Source organism: Stegostoma tigrinum, chromosome 5 (genome assembly GCF_030684315.1).
Source record: "Stegostoma tigrinum isolate sSteTig4 chromosome 5, sSteTig4.hap1, whole genome shotgun sequence".
NCBI classification, from domain to species: Eukaryota; Metazoa; Chordata; class Chondrichthyes; order Orectolobiformes; family Stegostomatidae; genus Stegostoma; species Stegostoma tigrinum.
This window is the reverse complement of record NC_081358.1, coordinates 67741658-67754444: the sequence shown is the minus strand read 5'-3', so window position 1 is coordinate 67754444 and position 12787 is coordinate 67741658. Positions and strand designations below refer to the sequence as shown.

The window sequence follows — 12787 nt, the reverse complement described above, 5'->3', positions numbered from 1 at the left end:
CTTCCACCCCAACCTTCAGTTCACCTGGGCCATCTCCCGCGCATCCCTCACCTTCCTGGACCTCTCAGTCTCCATCTCCAGCAACCAGCTTGGAACTGATGTCTATTTCAAACCCACCGCCTCCCACAGCTACCTAGAATACACCTCCTCCCACCCACCCTCCTGCAAAAATTCCATCCCTATTCCCAATTCCTCTGCCTTATCTGCTCCACGATAAGACATTCCACTCCCGCACATCCCAGATGTCCAAGTTCTTCAAGGACCGCAACTTTCCCCCCACAGTGATCAAGAACGCCCCTTGACCGCATCTCCCGTATTTCCCGCAACACATCCTCACACCCCGCCCCCGCCACAACCGCCCAAAGAGGATCCCCTTGTTCTCACCCACCACCCTACCAACCTCCGGATACAACGCATCATCCTCCGACACTTCCGCCATTTACAATCCGACCCCACCACCCAAGACATTTTTTCCATCCCCACCCCTGTCAGCTTTCTTTTGAGACCACCCTCTGAGACTCCCTTGTTCGCTCCACACTGCCCTCCAACCCACCACACCCGGCACCTTCCCCTGCAACCGCAGGAAATGCTATACTTGCCCCCACACCTCCTCCCTCACCCCTATCCCAGGCCCCAAGATGACATTCCACATTAAGCAGAGGTTCACCTGCACATCTGCTAATGTGGTATACTGCATCTACTGTACCCAGTGTGGCCTCCTCTACATTGGGGAAACCAAGCGGAGGCTTGGAGACCGCTTTGTAGAACACCTCCGCTCAGTTCGCAACTAACAACTGCACCTCACGGTCACAAGCCATTTCCACTCCCCCCTCCCATTCTTTAGATGACGTGTCCATCATGGGCCTCCTGCAGTGCCATAATGCCACCCCAAGGTTGCAGGAACAGCAACTCATTCTGCCTGGGAACCCTGCAGCCTAATGGTATCAATGTGGACTTCACCAGTTTCAAAATCTCCCCTTCCCCAACTGCATCCCTAAACCAGCCCACTTTGTCCCCTCCCCCACTGCACCACACAACCAGCCCAGCTCTTCCCCCCCCACCCACTGCATCCCAAAACCAGTCCAACCTGTTTCTGCCTCCCTAACCGGTTCTTCCTCTCACCCATCCCTTCCTCCCACCCCAAGCCGCACCCCTATCTACCTACTAACCTCATCCCACCTCCTTGACCTGTCAGTCTTTCCTGCACTGACCTATCCCCTCCCTACCTTCGGTCCGCCTCCCCCCCCCTCCCTATTTATTCAGTTCCCTCTCCCCATCCCCCTCTCTGATGAAGGGTCTAGGCCCGAAACTTCAGCTTTTGTGCTCCCGAGATGCTGCTTGGCCTGCTGTGTTCATCCAGCCTCACATTTTCTTATCTTCTAATGTGGCTGAGTTCACTATATTGGCAGGCAGGGTGTTCACACCCTTACCACTGAGTCAAGAACCTACCTCTGACATCTGTCTTAAATCTATCACCCCTCACTGTGTAGCTATGCCTCCTTGTACAAGCTGAAGCCATCATCCTCGGAAAGCAACTCTCACTGTCTAACCTATCTAATCCTCTGATCATCTCCTATGTCTCTATTAAATCCCTTCTTAGCCTCCTTCTCTCCAATGAGAACAGACCCAAGTCCCTCAGCCTTTCTTCATAGGGCCCACGCTCCAGACCAGGCAACATCCTGCACCTTTTCCACTACTTCCACATCCTTCCTGTAATGGGGGCGGCCAGAACTGCATGTAGTACTCCAAAATGAGGCCGCCCTAGCATTTTGTACAGTTGCAGCATGACAACACGGCTCCAGAACTCAATCCCTCTACCAATAAAAACCTAACACACTAAGCCTTCTTAACAGCACTAAAAACCTGGGTGGCAACTTTCAGGGATCTATGTACACGGACACCAAGATCCCTCTGCACATCCACACTACCAAGAATCTTTCCATTGACCCGGTATTCTGCCTTCCTATTATTCCTCCCCAAGTGAATCACCTCATATTTATTCACATTAAACTCCATTTGCCACCTTTCAGCCCAATCCTGCAGTTTATCTAAGTCTCCCTGCAAACTGCAACATTCTTCCACACTGTCCACCACTCCACCGACTTTAGTGTCACCTGTAAGCTTACTAACCCATCCACCTATGCCTGTGTCCATGTCATTTACAAAAATGACAAACAGCAGTGGTCCCAAAACAGATCCTTCAGGCACACCATTCGGGGCCTCACTCCAGGCTGAATATTTTCCAACCACCACTCGTTGCCTTCTTACAGAAAGCCAGTTCTAATCCAGACTGCTAAATCTCCTTCAATCCTGTGCCTCTATTTTCTCCAATAGCCTACAACGTGGAACCTTATCAAAGGCTTCAGTGAAGTCCATATACACCACGTCAACTGCCCTATCCTCATTCACATGCTTGGTCACCTTCTCAAAAAAACCCAATGAGAATTGAAAGACATGACCTGCCCTTGACAAATCCATGCTGACTATCTCCAATCATATTGTCGCTTGCTAGGTGATTATAAATCCTCTCAATCCTTTCCAAAAACTTTTCCTACAACTTTCCTACAGCAAGGCTCACAGGTCTATAGATATGAAAAGCTGTTTCCTCCAGGTCACAATATTACGTGGCTCAGAGAGCTTAATCTACAACTGCACGGGACTGCCAGGTGCACAACTCACTCACTACCATGGATTCCCATTGGAAGAGGGTAGAACCCTGTTATGGAATCCCCTGCACTGGGGACTGGCCAGAAGGCTAGAACACTCAGCTGATAATGTCCCAGAGTTTGATTAGGTCCAAGTAAGAGGGTAATTCTCATGAAAGAAAGAATGTAGGACCACTCCATGAACAGGAAGTGTGTGCTGTATTTCTTCTGTCACATGCTCAGTTACATCATCAGGGCATTCCACATTGGAGGTGGCTGGAAATAAGAAAGAGGTATTGCTACAGATTCTGAAGGTGGAAAGTCACTACCTGGCTTTGGAGGCACAACAGCACCTAGCACCATCCCTACCTTGAACACCTCAAAGGGAGGCTCAGAACAGAAGCAGCAACCCAGTGACAACAGTGTGAAGCTGGAGGAACACGGCAAGCCAGGCAGCATCAGAGCAGTAGGAAAGTTGACATTTTGGGTCAGGACCTTGTTCCCCCAGCTCCACACATCTGACTCCAGCATTGATAGTTCTTACTACTTGAGCAGCAAGCCAGTGCTGCCCTGCCTTTGGTCTCTGCAAATCAGTGCCTGCATTCTCCATTCCCTTATTGGAGTTGGGTAGCTCAATTGGCTAGATTTGGTTCTAAATGCAGACTGGTGTCACGAGCAAGGGTTCAATTCTTATACTGGCTGAATATTGATAATGAAGGAGCTGTCTTTTAAACCTATCCCCTTACCTGAGGTCCACAATTAAAACCCCAGGAGCCCAAATGGTCCTCTGGGGCAATGGCGACTTTACATTTAGGCAGCATGGTGGCTCGGTGGTTAACACTGCTGCCTCACAGCTCCAGGGACCAGGGTTCAATTCCCCACCGGGCAACTGTGTTGAGTTGGCACATTCTCCTGGTGTCTGCATAGGTTTCCTCCCACAGTCCAAAGATACAGTCTTGATAGAGTGGCCATGCTAAATTGCCCATTATGTTCAGGGATGTGTAGATTAGGTGGGTTTGTGGAAATGGGTCTGGGTGGGATGCTCCAAGGGTCGGTGTAGATTTGTTGGGCCAAAAGGACATGTTTCCACACTGTGGAGATTCTGCAGATTCTATGAAAAACTCTGATCTTTTTCTGTTGGATCAAACTTTCTACACTGTAGAACAACTGTAACCACCATCAGGAACTATATTTATTGAGTAGGTGGTAAAAATGGATGAGATTTACAAGTGTATGAACAATATTTGTATTTATTTTACTCATTTAATCAACCTCCCTCCTGTGGTATTTGATGTACTGAAGTCCTACCTCTAGGCAGAACACCATTGAGGGGAGATAGAGGGCCAACAGCAACCATGATACCAAGGTATATTCAATTTAATCTCATGCAGTGAGCACGTGCTTTTGTAATGTTGCCTGGCCTGAATATTTAGTTTTTTGTTTCTCTGAACCTTTTGTTCTTTAAATTCTTAGAACAATGAAAAAGCTGTCATTTTAAAATTAGCTACATTTTCCATGCATAATTAAACATTGCTAAATGGGGCTGATTTTACAGAGATTTGTAAAACCAAATTAAGAATATCGTGTTCAACTGACTACCTTGCTGTAGAACTGGAGGAATATGCTTATTTGACAGTTTTAAAAGAGTGAAATAACAACTTTTAGCCTGTTAAAGAGGTATAATAATGGGGATGTGGTTGTAAATCTTTGCTTGTCTAACTTGTAAACTGACTGGATTCATCTATTAAGGCCAATGACATTCAACATATGTATGTTCAAAGGAAAGCAACAAATGCCAAAGCCAAAAACAACCTCCTAATGAAACTGTTGCATCTACAAGGGATGCTGCTGCCAGACTGTTACAACTACCCTACTATGTTCCACAGAATATTACAGGGCACCTGTCCAGCAATGACCAATGTGCACACTTCTGTATGCTACAGAGTTGAAAGCATCAGTGCATATTCTAACTGGAACCCTCTGTTCGACACCTTATCCCTGGCTTTCTGTCCACAAACATTACCTTCCCACGTACCAATTAGTTGGCAAAAATCCTCAAGCTGGTTCATCCCACACTGTACTTTACAGATAGTCTGAACAACACACCTATTTCAGCTCTACTATCTTGGCACCTCACCTGCCAATTTCTTCAGCAAGATCTACCACCAGGCAAATTAAAAAGTACAGGCGACCACTGATTGAGATTTCTTGCAAGAAATCTCAAAAATCGGCCTAATAGACAGGCAGCTTGAGACCAGTGAACCTTGGCGAATAGGTTCAGGTCAAACCAGGCCCCCTTAGCAGTAAACAAACCACAGAGGCCTCACTACAATTCCCTGGTGTTTTAAATGGGAGACATGATGCTTTTGCCTTGTCTGGGAACATTCCTTTCTACAAAGAAAGTAGTGTAGAAGTCTCAAAACTCCATAAAACAGAAATTTGCGTAATAAAGGCAACATTAAAAACAATTATTTGTTACTTTAGTGGGATCATCCTTATTCTTTATCTTTGGTTTGACCAGTTAGCTTCATTACTACCTACAGTCTTCAATCACTACTCGTTCTAAAGACCATTTTAAAAATGTTCCATGCTCGTGCCTCAATTAGAGATTATAAAGATATCACTTAGATTGGGTGGGGGGGGGGGGGGGGGGGGTGCGGCAGGAGGTGGAGCAGTCTATAACGACAGATTTTCATTTGAAATGGGATTTTTCAAACAATAGTTGGAGAACTACTGACCAAGGTTAGCTACGCAGTCTGACACGTAGCAGTGCAGGAGTTGAGGAGTAGAGGAGTAATCGAAATTAATCTGGTTTTATTATTCATTCATAGGATTTAGATGTTGCTCATCTTTAATTGCTCTGCCTAATGTAAAGGTTTAGATTAAAAAAACAAAACAAATTAAACAGCAGTACTTGGTATAATAAAATGTCATTTAATTAATCCAATAATGGATTTGACAGGTATGTTTCCAAGTGTAGCTTCAGCTGAAACATTTGAGAAAACACTTCATTTCATAGGTAAAGGGAGTAAACTACAATCGATTTCACTAAACTTTTTTCTTCAGAAAAAAGTGTGGCACTAGGTCCTGGAAAATGAAAGGCTTACTGGAAAAGTTGTCCTTCACAACATAACTCCAACACTTGGGGAACAATAAGTCTTATTCAAAGTTTCCATTTTTGCAGCATTCAACTACTCCCCCCCACCAAGGGCTCCTAAACATACAAATGCTATAAGAGTTATCAAAACTAAAGTATTATGCCAAGATGTCAGAAAGCTACACAAGTTATTCTGTGTATGCTATTCCTAACTTTTTCTCTTCAGCTTACCTCACTTGGCGACACAGTTCCTGCTTCAGAGCCCACAGCACGCAACTTCTAACAAAAAAATAAAAATAATTGTTTTGTATAAATATCAAATCAGCGGAAAATACATGCAATGTATTCACAAATTTAAAAATTCCACTTTGTAAAAATCAATCATGCACTGCAATGTCACAATGACTCAAAACACTTATCTTTGAAGCTCAGATCATCAACTGACAGTTGATTTGTGACAGTTATGATTCCTGCTCAATGCACTAGTTTATGAAATTCACTTAGAAAGGGCCAAAGATGGCATAGAAATTAATAGTAGTCACAGTAGAACATAATCACACTGCTCTATGACTTAGCTAGGAAATATGCCCAACAGAAGTCAAATGTGAGATTTTCCAAATTTAATAATAAGCTTCTCCCTTGAAAAATGTCATTCACAATAAGATTTGTAAGTAGCTTGCAATACAAATTACTTTTTATTTTAAGTTTAAGACTAGGATTCCAAATAATTTCTAAGGCTGGAAGCAGGTCATCTAATCGTGGGAAAGGGATGTCACTGAGCTGTCCAATAGCCTCTGACAGTAGTTAGAATTCTTTCATTCCCCAGAGTCCTCTGTATATGATACATAAAACACAAATCAGTCCTGGTGTATGTACTAGTCATACAACAAAACCATGCCAATGAAAGAATAAAGTAGAACAAACCATCATCTGTAGCCTCAAAACAATACTTGCACTTCCTAAAATAGAAACTGAAAGAACTGCAGGTGCTGTAAATCAGGAACAAAAACAAAAATGTTGCTGGAAGAGCTCAGCAGGTCTAGCAGCATCTGAAGCAAAGAAAAAAAGTTAACATTTCGGGTCCAGTGACCTGAGCTTTTTTGTTCTTACGTTTCCTAAATGGCTCTGAGGAAACCATGTCATACATTGAGCACATATCAAATTGATAGCATCAAGTTGCACAGTCCCACCACCTGAGGAACAGTCCTCACCATCATTTATTGAACAGGAGGGGAAGGCATTTATGGCAATGGGGAATGAGTGGAGTAGAGTTACAGGTGTTGTAGGAAGCAGCAGTAGACAAGCATCAAGATGAGAGGCTAGATCAACAGTCCCTTTTCTGCTGGAACAACAAATGTAAAAAAAAAACTGTTCACGAGTAGAAGCATTCAACGTATGCTGATCACCATATCGCTCTTTTTCAGGCAAGACAAAACCCATTTGAATTGCATATGCAAATTCAAACTTTAAATTCTTGTGATTGGGGGGAAAAGAGAGGGGAGGGGGCATTTAAGCTGTAGTTCCCACACAAAAAAAAATTGTCCTGCCACTATGGCAAAAGCCCCAGCACATGATCACAGCCATGGGGCCTCAGCCAAAAAGGCCAAGGGCAACACTTGGTCTGAGCCAATGGGCCAAGAGTGATATAATGTGATTGACATCCTGAAACCAACACCATCAGATTTAAATTCAAAATCAGTTTTGGTATCTTGGTGCTTTGTTTAAATGAATTGTCTCAAAACTAATACTGCTGTTTTGCCTGCCACCAGTATGGCTTTTTTGACACACTTGTTTCATTTTTTGAGACTCTGTACTGACAGCCACTGCTCAGAATTTTGTTTTTAAAAAACAAGTATAGACAAAGCACAAATCTGTTAAAGGAACCACCTATTGTAGCTTCCTGCCTTCCACTTCACAACTACTCGACCCACCTTCCTCACAGCTCCACGACTACTTCTGGTAGGTCATTCCATGTACACACTAGCCTGTGCCAAACACTGCCCCTTAAGCCTCTTTTATATCTTTCCACTCTTACCTTAAATTCGAGTTTTGGACTGCCAAATCCCAGGGAAAGACCTGGCATAATTACCATATCCATACCGATTGTGATTTTATAAATCTCTAAAAAGGTCACCCCTCAACGTTTGACGCTCCAGGGAAAGTAGCCCCAGCTTATTCAGCCTCTCCCTATAGCTGAAATACTCCAACCTGGCAACCTCCTTGTAAATCTTCATTGAACCCTTGTAAATCCTTCCTAGTTTCACCACATCCTTCCTATTTTTGGGGGTGGGGGGAAACAAAAAAGCAAGCAAAGGAGACACCAGAATTGCATGCAATACTCCAAAAAAGTGGCCAAACCAAACCAATGTCCCATGCAGCCACAATATGACATCCCAACTCCTACACTCAAAACGTGCTGACCAATAAAGGCAAGCATACCAAATGCTTTCTTCACTATCCTAGCAACTGGTGACTCCATTTTCAAGGAACTATGAACCTGCACTCCAGCGTCTCTTGGTTCAGCAACACATCCCAGGATCTTACCTTTATGCATGCAAGTCCTGCACCGATTGACCTTTTCCAAAAAAAAGGCAGCACCTCACATCTAAATTAAACTCCATGTTCTACTTGCCTGCCTTGGCTTGTTAAATATTTGTTGCTTTTGTTAGATACCTTTCCTATCATCAGCTTTCTCAGTTATCTTTGGATAACAGATCATGAAGGGTGTAGTAAAATGATGGCTTAAATTATCTGTCATGTTGCCAATTCCTTGATCAAATCATCCAGTTGCATTTACCAGGCTCCTGCAGTCACTTCAGCCAGTCTCCCACTTTTCAGATACCAATAGTGGTTCCATTTACTAGTTTATTGCATCAGAGGTAGACAGGGTGGCATTTAGCACACCTACTTTTATTGCTCAAACCACTGAGTATGGCAGTTTACACATTATGTTAATGTCTTTCAGAATGTTGGCAAGGCCACTTTTTGAATAATTCAGTACTGTTCTGGTCGGCCTATCAGAAAGATTGTTACATGGGAGAAGATTCAGAAAAGATCTACCAGGATGTTGCTGGGACTTTGACATTGTGTTATAAGGATAGGGTTTGAGTTATAAAGGAGAGAAATCACAAAATCCCAGTGTGGGGACAGGCCATTCAGGTTGTCGACAGAACACCGATGCTCCGAACAGCACTTACCCAGGATTTTTTCACTGATGCATACGAGTTGGAGGTTCATCTTAGAGGTTTAAAAGATCATGACGGGCATAGATAATTCAAAACTAGGGGGCATATTTTTAGGGCAAGAGCAGCAAGATTTAAGAGGGACCAGATGAGCAACTTATTCCACATGTTGTTCATATGGAATGAACTGCCAGAAGTGGTAGATGCATCTAGTTACGATATTTAAAAGACATTTACACAGGCACATGAATATGAAAGAGGTTGAGTGTGATATGGGCCTAACACAGCCAGGGGTGACTTTTTTTTAAAAAATAAAAAGTTTTGGGAAACTTGGCCAGCAAGGACAAGCTGGACCAAAGCATCCATTTGCTTTGTACAACACTGACTTATCAGCTGCTAGCCCCTATCAATCTCCCATCTCTCTTGCCCATAAGCAGTTGCTGCCACTTTGTATTCTGTAGCTTTTGATTAGATGCTCACCCCTGATTGCCCATTCTAACCATAAGTGGTTCACCCTTCTCAGAGGCCTTCTTTTGACCAGAATACATTTCTGAATAAATTAGATTCAAATTACAAACTGTGAAGCCTATTCTGGCTAGCAAACATTTACATCATTCAAATAGTCACTTCACAGCCTTTTGCTCAACACAGTTCAACAATTCAGGTCAGAAATATTGGTCTACCAACAGCTGCTTCCAAAAGTTAAAGAGGTTTGTTACTGTCATTTACACCTTCAGATCCATCGTTTTAGTTCTCCATTTACTATCCCTTCCCATTTACTTTTTATTAATTGGTCACCTCCACTTCATCACAGGCTTATTCTTTTGCTCCTCCACCATAATTTTCCCCAGCCTCTAATTATTGAAAAGCTGTTACATCTTCAATTTTCCATTTGTGACACCAGGTCATTTACTTGAAATGCTAGCCGTTTCTTTCTCCAATGTCCTACCACATCTGAACTTTTCAGTATTTTTACATGTCTAATAGTGTTTTGCTTTTGAACAGTGATAAGTTATGGAGTACAGCACAATTACTTCCACTGGATTAAAAAAAAGTGCAGCATTCAGTAAGTGTCATGATTGCAGACTTGATAAAAATTGGTTTGATTTTCCAAAGCCTGATGCTTTCTTAAAAGGGTATGCTAATAAGTAGAAATAGGTAAGAATTTCAAAACCAAACTAATGAGTCAACTCCAGGTACAAAAAGATACCTGTCTTTCATGAAATGAAAGACTATACCTGCAAAATGTTGAGCCCACACTTGATATATCTCCATTGTAAAATTACACTTAAATATTTGTGTTAAATTAGTCCATATAAGTGCCATAGCATCTTTGTAAATTCATCTTTCATATTGATCAAAGAAGAATACAGCTAAAAAGGCATTGTCATATATCCAAAGAGATTTGTGGTGCTTGACAGATTTTGGGTTATCTGAAACAGAAGGCAAAACATGGCATCTTGTGAATGAATTACCTGCAAAACAAACCAGAAACACAAGATAACAGGGGCAAATATTCTAACTTGCACCTCTAAAGCAGCATCAGTTAAGAAGCAAAACACCAGTTCACTATTGTCATAGTTTGATGACCGGTTTACCAAGGATTGTGAACTCTAGACTAATCAACTCCCCTTTGACTTCAGGAGATTAGCAGCTAGGAACTGTTTGATCCTTTTTCCTTTGTCTAGAAGACAAATGGCTTCAAAATGGCAGACCCTCCCTCTAAAATAGATCTCAACAGGGCAAACATCAAATATCTCGTCAGTGGCAGTAATCATTCACTAACAGGTATGACTGACATCGAGCTTCCTAGGTGGTTGCTGGTCATGGGTTCTATTGGCCCTTGCATGGCTGATCAGCCAGATCACAGTCTGTAACACACATTTGGCAGGTATTTCCAGGTGGAGGAATTGGCTGTCGGCCTAAAGATCACAGCCATTTTCTATGGTTCCTTTGAGATTAAAAAAGTGTTCTAAACACTTCAACCCTTCATACAGTTTTCTCCAAGTCAGTTTCTTCTGAACATCAATGCTGCATTTGAGGGTAACCTTCAGGGAGCATTTGAAGTGTTTCCCTTGTTTTTCTCTAATTCGAGTGCTTTCCTTGAACCAGGCAACAATGATTTGCTTTGGCAGTGGTAACTCAAATATCCTGAGCATGTGGTCAGCCCTGAGGAGTTGGTTTCAGGCAATCATGGCCTCAGTAGTGGCTCTGTTGGCTGCTGCAAGAATGCTGATGTCGGTATGTCTGCTCTCCAAATTATGCAGCATATCTCATTTGAACAGCTTTGATGGTACTTCTCAAGGGGCTTGAAATGGTATTTGTATTTGTTGGTGCTTTTCACTCTGTACAAATACAAATCTGTATTTGTCTAAGCATTGGAGTCAGAATGACAGGTTGGATTGCCTTATACACAAGGGCCTTGTTATTAGCATGGAAGTCACAGTAGTCAAGGATTCTCACTCTTAGGCATCTGAAGGCAGACCTGAGTTTGAATGCAGTGGTCAATCTGCAGATTGTCAGCTTTAGATGAGAAATAGCCTCCTAGGTAGGGAATGCTCCACATTTGGGACGATTGTTGTATTGATCTTAATAGGGGAGTGGATTGGAATGTGTCCTGGGACGGGGTGGTGAAGTGTTTGGGTCATCCTGAAGTTGGAACCAGTTATTCCATATATGTCCATGAAGGCACCAAGCAAAGCGTGAATATCCCGTGTCAGGAGGGCAGCAATGACATCAGCACCCATGGGGTCAGTCATGCCGTTGCGCATGGCCCGCAGGTGCCGGATTTTTTTTTTGGGGGGGGGGGTGCATACACGCACACTCGGGACTGTCACCAACACCTCACTGTGGAGGAGATGGAGAACGGTCATTAATTTTTCTGGACAGCCAGCTTTTGACAAGTCTTCTACAGCACTTCCCAACCGGGTGAGTCGAAAGCCCTGTCAAATTACTGAAGGCCATGTAGAATGGTTGGTATTGTTGCCTGGCAATGGACATGCCAAGTAATGAAAATCATATTCATAGTTCCACAGTTCACTCAGATGTCACAGGCTTTCAAGAAGCATTTCCTCAGAGACTAAGAGGAGGAGGCACTAGCATGGATTTGTGTATTGAGCTTCCAAGCGATGGGGCTTAGGGTTATTCTTGTTAGTACCTACAGTCCACTTTAAATTGCCTTGCTTGAAGGCATTCGCAATGCTAGGATCCTGGAGATTGGCAGGAAATTCTTTTGTCCCAGGGTTCAAGATTGAGATGACAGGTAAGCTCTGCTCCATGTCTAAAGATCTCCACTGCAATCCTACCCAGTACAGCAGCTTCTCCATTTGAATCTAATGGAAGCTTCAACTTCAGCCACACCAGGTGACCATGCAAAATCTTTGACAGGGAGCCAGGGCAGGGCAGGTTTCCTCAAGCAATTCCTCATCTCCAATTGTAGCAACATCTGCACCTGCCTTCCAGAATGGCATTATAAACTGATAACAGGAAAAGGCTGTAAAGTCACTGAGAAAGGAAGGGCTGACCGTGGAAGAGCATCAGGCTACAGCAGCAATAGAAGATTAATTTCAAAAATTGCAAATCCCTAGTTGGGAAGAGTCAAGGGTCAACTAACTGAAGATCTCAGGCAAGACTGGAATGAGACCGAAATCCTAGGAAAAGAGATAGGACTCATTTGTCATAATTTCTACAAAGTGATCACAAACATAACCTAGCATGGCACAGATGAGATCATTTTCATTTAAAATTACAAACTCTTGTATTTCAAAAAAAGCTATTGATTCATGCTTGATGCAAAATAAGGCACCACAAAAGTCACATCAAGGAGTGAAAATGCCCAAAAGATTATATTTTTGGCATGAAGG

At 43.0% G+C, this 12787-nt stretch overlaps 1 protein-coding gene across 2 annotated transcripts in view; it reads right to left on the bottom strand.

Moving 5' to 3' along the window:
* Positions 1 to 12787, bottom strand: part of atp6v1h (ATPase H+ transporting V1 subunit H) — a 127030-nt gene that overhangs the window by 81022 nt on the left and 33221 nt on the right. For both annotated transcript variants that reach the window (XM_048529381.1, XM_048529382.1), the window contains exon 7: positions 5974 to 6021. In XM_048529381.1, the coding sequence (XP_048385338.1) occupies positions 5974 to 6021 (48 nt within the window). The remainder of the gene's footprint in view (positions 1 to 5973; positions 6022 to 12787) is intronic.